We start from the raw sequence: 17,699 nt of genomic DNA, 5'->3' as shown, positions 1-17,699 counted from the left end.
TAAAGTCGTGATTTTACGAGAACATGGATATTTTGTCCTGCGGCAGAGTATTTTCCTTTAGAATAAACCACTAAACTGACGACCTTATTCTCATAATTGTCCAACTTTTCTCTTGTTAAATTTGACATAATTCCTGTGAAATTACATTATTCTCATATTTTTTGTTTATTCTCGAAATCATTTTTTTCCTTTTTATTTGATGTGGCCAAAATACATCGGCAATAGCTTAAAGTTTAAGCTTATTAAGATTATTGTAGTCAGCTTGGACTGGTGCATAATTAAATGCTTATTTCTTAAATAATATAATTTATAAAATATATTTTATATATAAACATCCATAACTATTGATATTTCTAATATAGTTAACAGAAGACAATAACAGTAATGCAAACATGGGCTTATAAACAGTTTTATTTACTTTTCGCAAATGTCTTTACTACAATTTCTGTTCTTTCCATTAATCAATATCAAACTACAACTTAACCTACAACTTCTGTTTGTTATACATATACATAGTTATACATAGCTAAAGGCTAAAATTTAGTACAAATAGAACCTGGACAATGTTGGCTTGGAGATTATACTGCAGTGAAATGAACAAAATGTAAAATGTGGGGTGGCGGGATGTTTACAAATCCCTGTGGTTGCTGCTGAGCAGCTTAGGGAAAGATGTGCCGATGGAACGCCCGTGGCGATACACAACCAGCTCCAGCATGTATTCATCCACTTTCACTACCACAGATGTCATCTTCGAATTTGACATGAGGAAGATGATGGTGAAGAGAGCCACCTCAAACTCCGGACTAACACCAATGAAAGAGCCACCGACTGGTTTCACCAGGCCCTTCCAGCTGAACTGCAGGTTCAGCACATGGTCATCTTCATCAGGCTATAAAACAACAATAAAATACGTTTAGGAACTCATACAGTTCAGTGAGTTGAATATGTTCACAATGCCTGAGCTGACAGAGTATTTTCCTACTGTGTCTTTGTTGTCTCTCGCTTTGTAGCCTTTGTAGTCAACATGGCCGTGTTTTTCCTGCAAGTAAAACTGGACCCAGTTGTGAAGACCCATGATCTCTTGGTCAAATTTGGTTTCTCCCACAAACACGTGTTCAAATCCACACGAATCTTCACTGTAATGAAAATAAAGCCTGTTTATGTTGAGCAACATGTTTCTTAAGTCTCCCTTCATCCTAAAAAAAAAAAAAAAAAGTTTAATAAATACAAAAAACCAAGTTAAGACTAAACAATAAAATCACTTATGACCGAAACAGTTTGACTCTATTAAAGAGACATTTTACAGAGCAACGGTAAGATGACAACTGGGCATAACTCCAACAAGTCCCATGTGATACAGTTACAAGAGAAATAAAAAAATCTTCTAATTGAATTAGATTTCCCCCTGAACACATTTGTTGTACACAGAAACAAGTTTGCAGCAAAATGTAACACACAGTAAAGGAGAGGTTTAAATGTAAAAAAAACAAAAGCTGAATCTTGGTATCTTATTTAGTATATAGTTTTAAATTCTTTATCGATAAGTGGGGATAAAACTCATTGGCCCTCATGTCTTCCTCTGGCTAACCTACAGGACAGCGTGTTCATGCAACAGCAGCTCCCCCTGCTGTTACAGTCAAACTCACCCCCCACTCCTATCCCTGTGGTAGAGGCGGAACCAGATGTCATACAGCTGTTTCTTGAACTGCTTGGTGTCTGATGGTGACTGCCCCTTCCTCACCAGATACTTGTGAGCACACTACAAAGAAGAAAAAAGAAAACAGAACATAAAACGTTTAACGTCTCCGAGTGACGAATGTGTTCAGATATACTGCAAATAGACGATTAAGACAGTTTGTCAAGGTGAAACATTTTCCAAAGTCAAGGAAGAACAGTGATTAATCCCTCCAGTGTTCAGAAAAATGGGAAGTTCAACATTATGTGATGAGTGACGAGCGTAAAAGATCACACAAGCTAGACAGACGTTGGTCAGAGTAACACTTATCTAAAATTAAAGCAGACAAAATGTGTATAATATTAAAATAAAAGGTAATGCATTCATACTTTTGTCCCCATTCGTATAATATTGAACAAATTCTTCTAGTGTGGGTTTCTAAAGGTAAACTCTTTTGTTCTGTCACATATTTTAATGCGAATATTCACTTTCCTTAAAATAGTTATTCTCATGCTAAAATCCTTTCATGTTAGATGCTACAGTTAAGGTGGAAAAGCCTCTAAAAAGAAATGATATCATGTTTTTGGTGTTAGCCAAATCTAAATTCTATACCTCTATAATACATCACTGTGTATTATATAATAAATCTCTGTCATAGTGTCACTGCACCTTCATGACGTCCGTCTCCACTATGGAGTCAATAAACAGCCGGTTCTCCTGAAGCTCGTCCAAAGTGACCTTCTCTGACACACCTGTGGACATCTCATAGTTGTCCAGCAGGTTGATGAAATCTGCACATAAAGGACCCGTGCTTGTTAAAATGCATAAACATGGCAATAGAAAACGAGAAATGTAATGGTGGTGGGAGGAAAAGGAGTGCTTTTTACGTGCGTATGTTTCGATACTCTTCAGTTTCTCTTCGTTGACGTATGTGAAGAGCGGAGCTCTGGCCTTGTCTCTGGCATAATTACTGCCCTGAGCCACATAACCTGCCCTCCCCTGAATAAACACACAGTCAGACAGTAAGCAGCATGTTTCAAGCGCACAAGGCAGGAAAACACAGTTGAAGCATGTTCAATAATTAGAGAATGGTCGCCGTGAAATTTGGTGGAATCTTGATGATTTGGAGGATTCCAGCTCCCAGCTATGATTGCCTTGAAATTTTGCACCAACGTGCACGTTGTGTTTGCACTGTCTGATTAGATTACTTCTGCAGTCAGGTGACACCACAGCTCTGTAATGACCTAAATTTTGTTGTCAATAGCACCTTTATCTCAAGGTGAATGTTTTGCATCGCAGTGACGACAGGCTGCCGGCACTGACCTGGAGGGAAATGATGTAGTCAGTCCCCGGTGTCAAGCGGTTGGTGTCCAACTGCCAGAGTTGGTTCAGCACCTGAGTGAGCTCCTGGTCGGCTGTTTGACTGTGAAGAGGCGCAGAAAACAGACAAAGTGAATTAAGTTGTATTATAATTAGTGACTGCATAAACATGGTGCAATGGGTTTGGTCTGTTTCTGAAACTGAAAGGCTCAAAATAGACAAGCGTTTTTCACATTTTGATTTGTAGAACTTGAACCACGTTTATGTGTATTATGACATTAATGATGGCAGTGTTAATGTTTATGATGGTGTGACTGATGAGCCAACAATTTCTAAATAAAATGAAATAAATTATAGCAAAGCATGTACAGCATTGAGTAAAAAGGATTTTTTTCTATTAAAATGTCAAGGATGAACATGTTCTCTCCCTTCATAAACCATGTGATTCTGTTTTTTTATCTCTCAAACTTAAACATACACTTTTAAATAACCTCATTTACTACAATCTACAAATGGGGATAAAAGTGATTGTCCACCAGTATAAAGGGGAAGCGTGTCCTTCAATTTTCCAGAGGAAGTACGAATTTGGTAGTTCTCTAAATTCTATCTGCCACTGATTAAATTAGCAGGTGAAAGAATTGCAGATACCTCTCTTTCCATCTTGGCAGCTTTTAAAGAGATTGTGTCTCTTTAGATTCTCCAACACACGAAAGACAAACTTCCCTATCAAGTGTTCTGTTTTCCATTTTTCATGCTGCTGGGCTTTCCTTGATGGACTACACAAAACCTTGGCTCCAAACAATGCCCACATGAGCTCCATCATTCAGTCACACCTACATGGCTCAATGGCTGTAATATGAGAAAACCTCATATCCACATGAAGCGTCTCTCTTTCCTCTGGTATTTGGCCTTCGATTCGGGACAGGTTTGACACTTTTGTATCAGGATGGTCTTGAAAAGTATCTGAAAATATCACAATAACTGACACACCCTTACCGCCACATGACTGACACAATGGGGGGGTGGAAGGTTGAGTAAGAGCCAAGTGACAGGAAGGGAGTCAGACAGAAACTCTTCTGTTCTGGCTTTATCACAAGGCAGAGCTGCAGCAGCATTTAAATGCAGCACAGTCTGGCTCCAGTCTACTATATCCTGTTTGTTCTATTATATAACTGAGCCCACTAATCACCACCAGACCCTGCAGCTCTCATGTCCAAACAAAAATTTTTGACTCCAGCAAACAACATCCAGACATTAGCTGCTGTCCAAACCTGCAGCTTTCACAGAGTCGGTGGGACACTTGCAAGAAAAAGAGGACAAACAAACGTTTTTCACCACATGCACACACACCACCTGGGGTGATACCGTGCGGAGATTGTTTGCACCAAACATTTCTGTCCCAGAGGAACACACGTCTTTCTAAGATGGTCCAAAAGCAAGTGCAAGAAAGTGCCTCCACTCAGCATGCATGGAGAAAAACTCAAGGAAAACTTTTTTAAAGTAAAAATGTGTGTCTTGTATGTCTTTCACAACTCACCTCCTGGCCATGATTCTGTTCAGCGGAAAGTATTTACTCCGACTTCTCACATCCTCAGAAAAAAAAAATACCGTTTTATTAGGAGGTTATTTGAGACGTCAATCATGACGTCTTCAGGGAATTTAGCCAATCACGAGACAGAACAGCACCCCAGTTCTCCCTCTGATGTTAGGACCCGATTCCTTGATCAATCAACCAATCTATCTATCTACCCATCTATCAATCAATAAATATATCGATCTAAAAAAATTGCACACGATAAAAGTTGCTATTATAAATGACGCAGTTTTCACAGGCGACAGCTTTTATTTCGAAAAGCAGTTTCCGCCGAACTGACTCGGAGTTCCGGTCTTTGCTCATTTGGGAGAGTTTAAACTAAACACATGTAAACACAGTCTGCTTTAAAAAGCTTTACCGAGGCGTTTACGTAGTTTATTTCCCCGGGGTTTACTTTTGTGGGTCTCATTCCCCACACACTTTAGCTGTCGCTGAGTTCAGGCGACAATACTGAGTTTAGAAAAAGCAGAAAAAAGACGTTTGCAGGGAGCTAACGTGTTAGCCTAGCCTAGCCTAGCCGTAGCTGGCAGCATGGCAGCTGTGCTGGAGCTGATCGCTGGGAGCTACGAGCAGATCGCCTTTGGTTACCGGATCAAAACTGACGAAACTGTAAGTTAGAGTTGGTTTTCTTGTAGTTGTGGTAATTGTCATTGTCCAAGACTAGTCTGCATTGTTTTTCCTGCTCTTTGGAAGAGGCCAACCTCAGTTTTGTTTTTTGTGCATGAAGAAGTATGTTTACACTCGGATTCAGATCTATTAAACTTGCTATTTCCAAATGTATTCACTTTATTTATGGTCATGCAGGAGTGGACAGCCAAGGCAGACTTCACACATCACGCTCACACAGCCTCCATATCAGCTGTGGCAGCCAGTGAGAGGTTTGTGGTCACAGGAAGCAAAGATGAGACCATCCAGCTGTACGACATGAAGAAGAGAACTGAGCACGGTGCTCTGCTGCACCATGATGGTGAGCAGCTCAAGTAGGTTTTGTGTTACTAGAAGCTGTGTGGCTGTGCAGCGTCAAGACTGCAGACATTTCTGGTATGTTTCATTAAATACACTCTTCAAAGTGGGTGATAAAAGATGACAATGTTATTTGACTTTGTACATGTTAGACCCTTACTGAATTAATTTATAAATGTATTTCAAGAAGCATGTTGTCATCTGAATAACAATGTTTATCCATACAGTTTAATTTTCTTGTTGGAACAAGAAGTATACAAAAATCACAAGGAAGTCAAGGAAACAAATAAATTTTACCCTCTATTTAAACTCCTATTTAAAAACTTTTGACGCAGTCGGCCTTTTGTGATGTGAACATCTGATAAAACTTCCCTGTAACCCAACAGGCAGCATCACCTGCCTGGAGTTTTATGGATCATCTAATTTACTGAGCGGCGCAGAGGATGGGCTCCTGTGTGTGTGGAGCACAAAGAAGTGGGAGTGCCTCAAGTCCATCAAAGCTCACAAGTGAGTGCAGAAGAAGCATAGAGATTGTTGTGCTTGCCTGATTGTTGCCAAAGTAACCAGCTTCATCCTCTTCCTTTTGTCAGGGGCCATGTCACATCTCTGTCCATCCATCCATCAGGGAAACTCGCACTTTCAGTTGGGACAGATAAAACTCTCAGGTAGAAACCACAGTTCGGCTCCACAGTCATCATGTAGGAGTTTTCTTTATCAGGAAATCAAAAGTGATCAAATGTTTTTGTCCTTGTAGAACATGGAATCTTATCAATGGAAGATCGGCCTTCATCAAAAACATAAAACAAAGTAAGGAAGGTTAATGAACTGACTGTTTAAAGGTACTTGAAACAACCTCAGTGAAATAAATTTTGCTCTACTCACTTTTAACAGATGCACACATAGTTAAATGGTCTCCAGATGGGGATAAATATGTTGCGGTGGCAAATGACACAATGAGCATCTATAACCTGGAGACGGCGTCCGTGACAGGAACAGTTACAAACCCCAAAAGGATCTCTTCTATTAAGTTCTTAAGTGTAAGTTGTCCCAAAATTACCCAAAATTTGCTTTTGGCAAACAAACTGTGACATGTTTGAGTGATAAATGGTGAAGTAATCTCACCAAAAGATGACGTATGTCAGCATGTCCTCAGCTCGAGTCTGGCCCTTACACTTCCACATCTGTTACTGAGGCCCATACTGAAGAGATAATAGCTGCATTCTATCAAATGACCACCAGGAGTCGACTGTAGCATAAAGAACTCAGTAAAGAAGTCTATGAGTATTTATTTTTATTTGATTTATTAGCTCAGCAAATGCTTTCCTAATGAGTTTATGGTTTTAACCTCCAGTTTCAAGTGTTCCTCAATACCACATGATGTTAACGACCTGCTGGTGAAAACACAGGGCAGGTCAGATCCATCCCTCACTCCTCCTTAGCTCCTCCTCACTCCTCCAAATATGGTTGTTTCTGGTTGAAAAAAAAACTCAGACAAACGGGATGGTGATGGCTAATTTACAAAATTGAGGCTACAAAACTGCAGCTCACAAATCAACAGTTGACATCACTGAGGGGTCCCACGTAGTATTTACTGGCAGCCTGAATATTTACTGTGTGGGCACCAGAATTGGTTCAGATCTAAAAGTAACAGCTGACATGTATGTGGGCCAGACTTGGGCTCTGTAAGTAGGAGTCTGTTGGGCCAGACTAAAACAAGCATGTAGCCCAAATATGAGCTGTATTTATTTTGCTCTCTGAATAATTCAGATAATTCAGGATAAAACATACCACCTGGAAGCTTCAAATGTTTTATAATCCTGCTTTTGTTTTCCCCTTCACAGAACTCCATTGTGGCTGTCGCAGGAGATGATGAAATTGTCAGGTTATGTGACATAGAGACGCAGAAATGGGTGTGTGAGTTCAAAGCTCATGAAACCAGGTAATTTCAAAGTGGTGTGTGTGTGTGTTTTTTTTTTTTTTTTTTTGGTGGTATATTTGCTATTAACTAGCACATATTCCGGATGATGGACAGAAAAGAATATTAAAATAAACCTTGTTAAGCATATTGGTATATTTTTATTTCTAAAACAATTATCCTCCTGTGATATCAGGGTGAAAGCAGTTGACAGTTTTCATATGGAGGATTACTGCGTGGTGGTGACGGCTTCAAATGACGGATTCATCAAAATGTGGAAACTCCATCTGAAAGAGGCAAGTCTCTGTCTTGAATATACAAGCAGCAGTGATTTACTTGTAACTTCAATCAAACTTTCTAAACAACAATACAAGTTATGACTTATAGTTACACCATAAAGTTCTTTAACAGTTTAATCTGCCTGTTAAATGAATACAGTTTTGTGAACCAAGAAGAGGCAGTTTGCACTGTTGTTACATGCTCAGCTGCTGATGGTCTAATGATGGTGCCACTGCTGTCCGACAGGAGCTGGAGCCTCCCACCCTCCTTGGAGAAGTCAACACAACAGCCAGGCTGACATGCCTCGCTGTGTGGAAACCTTCATCAGTCCAGCAGACCGCTGAGGAACCAGCTGCTGAGGCCACGACATCAGAGGGTGAGGTCCTGCAAACACACTTCCAAAGGCAGATTATAGAAAGCAGCTGGCAGAGGGAGGTGGTTGTTTGTTGACTGTGGTCCTTTTTCTGGTGGATTGTCTGTGTTGTAAAGAGGAGCAGAATGAGTGGCGCCAGAGAAGATCTTCACCTTTGTACTGACCTAATGTCTCCACTCAGCAGCATGAAGTCAGAGTAGTAATAACCCCAAACTATTCAGAGGGAAAAACTAAGTGTGCCGGAAAAGACCCGATATTAAGATGTTTCTAAAAAAAGACATGTTTTTGTTTATCTTCTAAAAACATTTAGAAACACTCAAGATTCCACTTGTTTACACTCACCATCTGTTTCCGTCGTCCACAGAAGTTGCTCGAGAGCTTTCAAAGACGAAGAGAGTCCGAATCTCAGCAGAAGAAGTCGTTCTAGAAGATGAGAGCAAACCCAAGAAGAAGAAAAAGGGCGGTGGAAAATAAAACGTGCAGCAATAAAAAGAAAATCTTTTACTGGTTGTTTTAAATCTGATATGCCTTTTCTTATTGTGAAGTGAAGAATCCAAGTTGACATGTGGAAATGTAAATATATATTTTTTAATGCTTTTGCTGTCAACACTGAAAATCTGAAAAAAAAAAAAAAAAAAGAGAGAAAAGGTGGGAAATGAGCGTGGCAACCATAAATCTGTTTTATAATCATTCATATCTCGTCATTTGGGTTAATATGCCTGTGTAAGCCAAGAATTCATTTAGAAGATGCTCTTCTTGGGCAGATTTTGTTTATCGTAGTTAAAGCAGCGGCAAGTGTCGTTAGACTGCGATTTAAAAAAAGATCAGTGTTAAAAACACAAACCTGTTGATGTGGGACGTTGTCCGGTTCCATCAGTCAGTTGGGTTCACCTATCGATACAATGAGTAACAGCTTTCCCTCTCAGCCAAAGCCAATCAGCAGGGGTTGACAGTAACGAAGTAAATCTACTGCAGTACAGTTTTTGAATATCTGTGCTTTACGTGAGTATTATTTTTGGGGGATACTTTTTCTTTCACCTCACTACATTTGAAGCACAAACATTGTCCTTTTTACTCCACTAGAAACTGGAACACGCACACCTCTTGCATTCAGATGACCAGGCATTAGCTTGTAGCCAGTGTTTGGATGTCTTCTGTGGACATCACTTACAACACGGTCCAACTCGGTCCAGATCCAGGCGTGGTCGTCAGTCCAGCCGCCATCATTGAGCTAGAAGTCACTTGTTACCTGTTAATTCAGAAGACCTAACTTCTGCAGTTTGATCTCTCTCCAAACACAGCAACAGTTCAACAGCCCCTAAAATAAACAGGAACTTAATTTCATTTATTCACAGGACACATTAGAAACACTGTTATGAATCAGATGCTCAACAACTGAAAAGGCTTTTATCAAGAGAGTTTATTCTGATTTTTTTAAGAGTTTATTTATCTTGTGGAGCATGAAATCGTGCAGAGCGCTTTTATTTTGAAAGTCTTCCACGTGACTCCGGAAGTATAAACATCCAGGAAGTTTGGAAGTTCATTTTTTTGTTTGACTGTCTGGACATTTTGTTGTTAAACTTGTTTCTTCAGGCTGATTTGGTCATGGCTCTGGACTGGGCTGGGTTCACTTACGCTGCTCTGGTGTCAGCAGGAGGCATCATGGGATATTTGAAAGCGGGTATGTCAGAGTTTTATTTTATTATTGAATTTTCAACTTCATCACAATCATACCAGACAGGCAGGTAGTTTATCACATGGCTCAGCTCCACCTCCAGAAAGTGGAAAATGTAATGAAATACTGAAACAGAGAGATCTCAGCTCCTGTTTTCTATGAAAGTGACCAAAATGTCGACGCATGGATCCTCCACAGACAGCCAGGTTTACAGTGTGAACTGTGTTTCTGTTTTATGCTCCTCAGGCAGCGTCACCTCTCTGGCAGCAGGGCTCCTGTTCGGCCTGCTGGCTGCAGTCGGTGCTTATCTGGCTTCTCAAAATCCCAAGAATGTCTGGCTTTCACTAGGTGAGCGAGCTTCGTTTGTTTTACTGACAGCTTTCACAAACATGTGGCAACAACCGCCTCCCTAACTGACTGAGGAAATGCAGGAACCTCGGGAAGTCTGGCTGTAGTGATGGGACTGAGATTTCTCAACTCCTGGAAGTTCATGCCAGCTGGTTTAATGACTTTAGCCAGGTAAGAAAAAAAACCCATAAATGACTTGGTGACTGGTGATGGATCAGTAATTTACAATATACAGATAATTCATTTCTGCTTTTAATAACGAGTATTTGTTTTTGTTTTTTTGGGCCATGTCTCTTTTCAGTGGACTGATGCTCGCAAAGATCATAATTGGGATGATAAAAAGAACACATAAGTCTTGAAAACACTCGATGATACTGAAACTATCATTCCTCTCTCTGTGGTTTTCAATAATAGACTTGAGCAAAAACAAATTTTTTTAAAGTGTATTTTATAGAAAAATGTCCTCAGACAACAAAAATTGCATTATCTTATCTTCTGTTAGAAATACAGTGTGTATTGTTTTTGTTTTTTTTTTACTTGTAAAGTGTGTTGGACCTATTACCTTTTTTTTTTTTTTAACTGTAAATAATCATTAAATCTCACATAGCTGTGATTTTTCTGCTGCATTGAAAAAACCCATTTACTTGAATAAATACAAAATAGATCAGCTTTATTTAATATTGTGTCTATTATTCATAAATAACTGTGTCGGCAGAAGTCAAAAGCACCTTGTGCAACAATGAACAATATTTAATATCATGGAAACTGCAACAAGAGCAGAAGAAAATATTACTGCACACAGTTGGCAGCATGTGTGATCTGAAGTCTGTATTTCCTGGTAAAGTGCTCTGCTACCGATGACCTCCATACTTGGTGCTCCAGTCAACTCGCCCGTGCACCAGCTGGGTGTTTGTGGTCCGTGAAGCGGGTTTCTTCCCTGTAGAGCTGGTGTTGGATCCAGAGATCTGAGAGTTCATAGGTCTGCTCCTCCAGCCGTCGTAGTCTGAAATCAGTGTGATAGTGGAAGACTTTCAGCGCAACATGGAGTTGCATTTCTTGTGCTCATAACGCTGGTTTATATATATTTTTACCTTCATTTGAGGGTGTCGGTTTATCTGAAGAGATCTTGTTCTTACAGCTTTTAATTTTCGAGTCGATTCTTAGATCAGCAGCTGAGGACAGATCAACTAAAAGATTCACAGAAAGGAAAGAGAGTGACCGTTAGTTTATAAGATCATTAGCTGAAGTTCCTATGGCAGTAAATCCTGCATCATTAACCTATGACCTTGATATTCCAACAAAACACTGATTTCTTTCTACCTCTACCAGGCATTTTGCTGAGTCCTGCGATTCAAACCCAATGAATAATTTTCCAGTTAGGCCCGACTGAGGTCTGGTTTATACTGAGCAACACCACCCCAAACCAAAGAAAAGCTCTGTGTTGTGACTCGCCGGCAGAGGCTCCTTCAATCGGTGCCAGTGAGATCCTGTGTCGGGCCGCTCCTGTTTCACCCCTCTGAACAGCTGATATATAAGACCTCGGTAAGTTGTGGGTGTTGCCCATGAAGGAATCTGGAAAGGACAATGAAATGGATCACAGAAGACGTCCTGAACTCCAGTGAGATTATTTCTGGATAATTTGATGAGCTTTAGTAGCACATAAAACAGAAATTATATCACAAGACTGTAGTTTGAACTAATTCAACTCATTATAGCACATCTCATCTAAACCCATGATCTACAGATCTTTCCAGTGTTCTGATTCAGTCTTCAGATTGTTCATTAAATTAAGTAATATTGCAATTTAAAAATATTCCATTCAAGGTGACATTCAAAATCCCGAGTAGTGTAGACTTTGAAACTACTAATTAACTTACTGCATGTATCAATTTCTTACTAATTACTTTATATTTTTGTGGGCAGCTTTTGCTGCGGGCTAATCACTTCTTAACAAGCTGATTTACTCTCGAGTATTTTATGCATAATAATGATTATTTGTTTGCATATAAAAACCTTTAGCGGTAAAGAGTTTTATAATTACTGATGTCAGATAAATGTAGCAGAAAAAGAAAATCTTAAATATGGAGTAAAGGTGTAGTGTGACTTATAATAACAATGGCCAAATATAATTCAAGCACGCTAAACTCACAGTTTTGGAGTAGATTTGCTGCGGTCTTCAGCCTTTGCAGTTGAATTTGAGTGTTACCTTTGAAAAGATTGAGATCTCCCGGGGTTTTTTCCTTCAGAGGCTGCTTTTCTATTAATTTAGGAAGAGTGGCATCTAAAAGCACAGACAGAGAAAGAGAGAAGGAAGGAGACGTGAACTCTGAAGTTTACTTTGCTGCAGATCAGACACTCAAGCAGAAAAACAATCTGTGCTGTTTGTGAGACAAGTGATGTATGAATAATACACATGTACACAAGGTGCACCAGTATTCTAGGAGACATCATTAAAATTTAATACGAGCTGAGTGATTAACTTTAAATTCGAGTGGAGTTTTCCAAACCTGAATTCATCACTTGATGACATTATTGAACTCTGTCTTTGAAAGGATCCCACCTGTCTGGAGCATCAGGTGGGATAGCTTGTTGTACATGAAGACAATCAGAAAACTCTGACTGTACTCACATTAACGCCGAGGAGAAATTTTCTCTCAGAATGAATACAGAGCCAAAAATAATCCTAATTGACGTACCATCTATTAATATAAATGTACAGTTTGTGGACCAACTTCAGGACGGTGCTCCTACCTTTAACTCTGAACAGCTTTACATGTTATAGACAATTTTAACCTGCTCAAATCTTTCTCACATTTTTGAGGAGGGAACTCGAGGCCCAGTCCCCTGGAGCTGTCCCACAGGTTTCTGCTGGCCACCTGGCATCCTCTCGAACAGCTGCTTTTTGGATTCACCCCTGCAAAGGACAGACGTTAGACGGTGAACTCACTCCCTCAACCGAGATTCAGTGTTTTCAGTATGTGGAAAGTGTGGACATCACTGGCATTATAAAGTTGTTTGTAATGAGAAGAAGAAACAGTAGTGGACCAAGTGATTCAGCATGCAGCACCAAGCAAGAGTCAACCTGATGGATATGTAAAGGATGTGTTTTTTGTTTTATTTTTTGTCAGTGGTGAAAATAAGGCAGATCCTTTTTCTCACCGGGCAGATATCTGGACTGGCGGAGGTAGTGCTGCTTGGCAGACAAGGTGGTGGAGTCGGTACTCTTTAGTTCAGTGTTGCTAAGGAACTTCGCTATCGTATTGTTCTTTGGCTCTGGAAATCTGCACAAAAAAAGGGTATTGTATTATACTGCAGGAAACAAATGAAGATGCGTTCATGTTAAAATGAAAATCTCTTACTGAGGACTGTGCCCATCCAGCGTCATGTCTTTCAGAGAGCTGATGGTGGGTTTTTTGGAGATGGAAACTCCAGCGTCTGTGTCGTCGCCATCATCCCAGCTGTCGACTGACTTGAAAGACATCTGTCCCCATCGTCTGCGTCCTGTCTTGACTCTGGATGCGACATTCTCTGCCCCGGTGGCTGCTGCTCGCTGATGCGGTGAATAGTTAAACCCATGTACGTGTACGTTAAAACGAGTCGGTATTCAGCAATGCAATTTTAAAATATTGTTTAAAAAGCAAATCCACAAATTCACATATTAACTGAGAAGCTATACCTGCGTGTGCGAACTCAGCGGCTGCTTATTTTTCACCAAGCTGAGAGGTTCGTGCTGCCCCGCTGTCTCTTGTTGTGTGCTTGACTCCATGTCGTCCTCAGGAAAGGTGATCTCCTGCGGAGGCTGGTGTGACGACTGGCTGAAGGTCTGCCGCTCTGCCTGGGCCTTACTCAGCTCAGTGGACTCTGGGTCTGTCTTGCAGAAGGACAGAGGCTTTGGCTTTGTAACCTCAGGCATCTTTGCCCGGGTCTTGTGCTCAGAGTATTTAAAAGGAGCACCGAGTGCATGGCCGACATGAAAGTATGGATACCGCAGAGCCTGGAACAAATGAGACAATCCACAGGAAAGAGATCTGCACTTTAATCTCTTGAATTCATATTCAAACTTTTAGCCCAATGCAAAGCTTGCGCTATGATCTAAAGCAAAATATTACTTCAAATAGATATAAACAGAAAAATACTTACTTAATCAAATAAAAAAAAAAGGAAATAAAAGATCATATGAGAACTATTTGACTCTATAAGATACAGAATATCATTTATGATGTATCTTCTCAGAATAATGAGACACACTCTCACACTCTGCGTTTCCCTTTCACACCTTGAATCAAGTCAATGGATGTGCCTGCCTCCTGATGCATCCTGATGTCAGGTCTGGTATTACAGTAACAGCCAAGGTAAGCTGATTGATTCCCACTAGCTAAAAATAAGCGCACTCAACAATGTACTCAAGGGTGCTTGGGATAAAAGCATACACCCAAAGGACTTGTGTTACTTTGCAATTTGAGCTAATCTATGTTAAAGCGTCACGTACCTGAGCAGCACTTGGCCGTTTCTCAGGATCCCACTGCAACATGTCTTTCATCAATGCGATCGCTTCATCGCTGGCGTTGGGGATGAGGGATTGGAGACTGGTGGGAACGCACTTTGGGAAGCGGAAGTTCATAGAGAGGGCCAGGTTGTAGCCCTCGGGCCAATCCGACTACAAGAGCAAGTGACAGGAGACAACAAATAGATCATCTGTGAGCTTGTGTACAAATTGATTCATGACAATATCAGACACACACAAAAAAAAAAAAAAAATGTTATTGTGTTCAGGGAGTTTTCTTTGCCACCGTACAGAAATACAAAGACTTCCCGTTGTGATGGCCCACCTTCTTCAGAGTTCCCAGCACCTGACAGATCTTGAAGATCTCGTCCACCTCGCTGTTGCCAGGGAACAGCGGCCTGAGAGTGTAGAGCTCCGCCATGATGCAGCCCATGGCCCAGATGTCAATGGGTGAACTGTATGAGGTGGATTTGAGGAGAATCTCTGGGGCTCGGTACCTGGCATGACAACATGGCATGACTCTTGTTAATGCTAGCCCGAATACCAAAGGCTCATACTTTGTTTCATAACAGTGTGCTGGTCAACTAGCGTACGTTTGTCTTAGTCCAAGTCGTATTACAGCTGGTTTCACTGTGAGTTAAAAGATTCAGGTCAGACGACACATCCATCACAGCTCATTATTTAGAGGGTATTTTATCTATGTGAATTATATGGCTATAAAAAGACATAAACAGTCAGTCTCACCATCTCGTGGACACATAATCGGTGTAAGGTGGCTGGGAGCGGATTTCCCGTGCTAGTCCAAAATCTGCTATCTTGACCAGCTCTGGGCCCATGCAGAGCAGGTTCTCTGGTTTCATATCACGGTGGAAGTAGCCTGAAAAACATCAGTCGGCCTGATAAAACTCTGCTGTCACTAATATTAGTGGAACTTGCTTGATTCTATGAACATGTATAACTTCTACCACTGTTACAACTCCTACCATAAATACTGCAACCAAGACACGACTTTCTATAGTGCATATCACAATTTGATGCATTTTTAGAGTTAAAACATCTCCACCAAAAAAAGATGCTTTAACCTGACAAAGCACAGTCAAGCCGAGCACAAAGAAAAGACAGGAGGAGTCTCTTACCGTGCTTATGCACAAATGCTAAGCCAGACAATATTTGGAACAGAATGTTCCTTATCTCATTTTCAGAAAACATCTTATCTTCCCTGGCAGCAGCAAAGTGGCGAAAGACAAAAGAAAAGAAAGGAGATAAAGGGAAAAAACAACACTATGCAAAAAGTGATGCCTTATTGAAGTGGGAATAACACCAACACCCACATGCACAAAAATATGTGTTGATTTTCTTTTTTTTTCTGTAAAGTCAAACTTTGTTCAGTTAGGCTTTGGAGCCTCTCATGCTTTTTTGTTCTGACTAAAGAGAAGTGAGTCATTTTTGGTCGGACAAAGTGCTGTGATGCCTGATGTCTTATTAACTGTCCAGCATTTATGTACTTTTTGGGGTTTAGATATACTCTTTAGATATTTTCTCTTCAGTCAATTAATTAAGTACGTATGCGAAGCACTAACAGCTTGATAGCACAGCATGTTATGGAAGAGAAAAGTCAAAAGAGGTATTTTTGTTCTTTCTATCTGTACTGAAAGGCCGTGCTGAAGTCACCTACCATGTTCATGCATAAAGAACAGTCCCTGTAATATCTGAAATGTCATGTTTCTGATGACTGACTCAGGGAACAACTTGTTTCTGCAAAAATGAAGACTGACACATTATGACTCAAGCTGACCCAAATAGTTCTCACATTCCTTATGGTAATAAAAACACACTGCAGGATTATGTCACAGGAATAACTCACTGAAATCACGTACAGATGCACAGGTGTGTCCTCACCTTTCTTTCATGAGCTGATAGAGGTTTTCTTTCATGTATTCAAAGACAAAGTAGAGGTGGTCATTTTCCCTGATCACTTCTTTCAGCTTCACCACATTGGCGTGGTTCAGTTTCTTCAGAGACTAATAACACAGAGTATTTAACAGAAACACACACGAGAGTCAATACAAATCACCCCATTGTCTCATTAAATTAGCTGAAAAGCCTGAATACAATTTAATGTCTGGAATTAGCTCATTTCAATCATGTGCCAAAGGCTTGTGCGCAGCGACTTTACATGCCAACAGGCTGCCAAAGTCATTTGTAACACTACCGAGAGCATAGGGTAATATATTCATCTCAAACTTCCTAACCCCTGAAAGCTAAATTTTGCAATTAAAATTATGGGTGGCTTAAAATGGCTGATAATACAGTGAAATGTAAAATGATTAAACTGATTCTCACCTTCACTTCTCTGAGATTTAAGCACTCATCCCAAGAATAAAACTTCCTTTTCATTCTGTTGAAAAGAGAAGGAAAAAAAAAAGTGATGCTTTAATACAGAAATAATATATGGAGGGTGTTTATTGTTTGATCTGAGGTTAAAGACCTGAATTACTGATGGTTGTGGAGCCTGGTGTTTTCCTGTCGTATTTGTTTCTCATCATTTTGTTCATTTTGATACAGAAGCCAGGAAACACAGTAAATATGGGCTGGACATGTGAAAATACTGCATTGTTTTTACTGTTTTTTCTTCCTACTACACTCATTATTATTAATATTAATTCACACTATAACCTTACATCCTGTCGATCTTCCCATTTATTCTAAATCTAGTCATTCCAAGGGATTGTTTCCTGTTAAGTGACTGAACAGGTTGCAAAGACGACCATTATTTACCCCTTCATTTGTGTGTCCCGTGTGACAACCACCACGATTGAGTCTAGAGCCTCAAAGCACGTTGCAGCAGGGTTTAATCAGCTTAACAGTTCGAGACAAAACAACAGAACATGTCCCGAGCATGCCTACCGAGCCTTCTCTCACCTCTTTATGGCCACTAGCTCCCCAGTCTCATTGCTCTTGCCCAAGAATACGCTGCCATAGGTACCGTCCCCCAACTGTTTTAGGGTCGCGTATCGGTTCATCGTCCAAGGAGCGCCCCGGCCTCTCCTTTG

General features: G+C 40.4%; 4 protein-coding genes across 4 annotated transcripts; 2 read left to right on the top strand and 2 right to left on the bottom strand.

Annotated features, from left to right (window-relative positions):
* Positions 1–393: 393 nt before the first annotated feature.
* LOC115058052 (poly(U)-specific endoribonuclease-C-like) lies at positions 394–4,591 on the bottom strand. Its single transcript, XM_029525352.1, has 7 exons — positions 4,533–4,591; positions 2,999–3,098; positions 2,563–2,674; positions 2,345–2,466; positions 1,647–1,759; positions 983–1,136; positions 394–889 (listed from the first exon to the last, which is right to left on the bottom strand). The coding sequence occupies exons 1-7, from the start codon at positions 4,541–4,543 to the stop codon at positions 629–631; spliced, it is 873 nt and encodes a 290-aa protein (XP_029381212.1). The 5' UTR covers positions 4,544–4,591; the 3' UTR covers positions 394–628.
* Positions 4,592–4,897: 306 nt separating this feature from the next.
* Positions 4,898–8,809, top strand: pak1ip1 (PAK1 interacting protein 1). The gene is made up of 10 exons (XM_029524454.1): positions 4,898–5,198; positions 5,394–5,556; positions 5,939–6,059; positions 6,143–6,217; positions 6,307–6,359; positions 6,444–6,589; positions 7,394–7,491; positions 7,664–7,763; positions 7,993–8,122; positions 8,484–8,809. The coding sequence occupies exons 1-10, from the start codon at positions 5,121–5,123 to the stop codon at positions 8,591–8,593; spliced, it is 1,074 nt and encodes a 357-aa protein (XP_029380314.1). The 5' UTR covers positions 4,898–5,120; the 3' UTR covers positions 8,594–8,809.
* Positions 8,810–9,362: 553 nt separating this feature from the next.
* Positions 9,363–10,797, top strand: LOC115057372 (transmembrane protein 14C-like). Its single transcript, XM_029524455.1, has 4 exons — positions 9,363–9,800; positions 10,041–10,142; positions 10,226–10,313; positions 10,444–10,797. Exons 1-4 carry the CDS (start codon positions 9,725–9,727, stop codon positions 10,499–10,501), a joined length of 324 nt encoding a protein of 107 aa, XP_029380315.1. The 5' UTR covers positions 9,363–9,724; the 3' UTR covers positions 10,502–10,797.
* On the bottom strand, positions 10,769–17,687 carry LOC115057370 (serine/threonine-protein kinase MAK-like). Its single transcript, XM_029524453.1, has 14 exons — positions 17,569–17,687; positions 16,990–17,044; positions 16,546–16,667; positions 15,783–15,865; positions 15,391–15,523; positions 14,972–15,143; positions 14,632–14,799; positions 13,819–14,136; positions 13,502–13,692; positions 13,302–13,423; positions 12,955–13,056; positions 11,595–11,714; positions 11,234–11,329; positions 10,769–11,145 (listed from the first exon to the last, which is right to left on the bottom strand). The coding sequence occupies exons 1-14, from the start codon at positions 17,667–17,669 to the stop codon at positions 10,994–10,996; spliced, it is 1,935 nt and encodes a 644-aa protein (XP_029380313.1). The 5' UTR covers positions 17,670–17,687; the 3' UTR covers positions 10,769–10,993.
* Positions 17,688–17,699: the final 12 nt, after the last annotated feature.

The sequence above is a fragment of the Echeneis naucrates genome, chromosome 17 (genome assembly GCF_900963305.1).
Source record: "Echeneis naucrates chromosome 17, fEcheNa1.1, whole genome shotgun sequence".
NCBI lineage: Eukaryota > Metazoa > Chordata > Actinopteri > Carangiformes > Echeneidae > Echeneis > Echeneis naucrates.
Note: the sequence above shows the minus strand (reverse complement) of the source record. Positions and strands in the feature narration are given on the sequence as shown.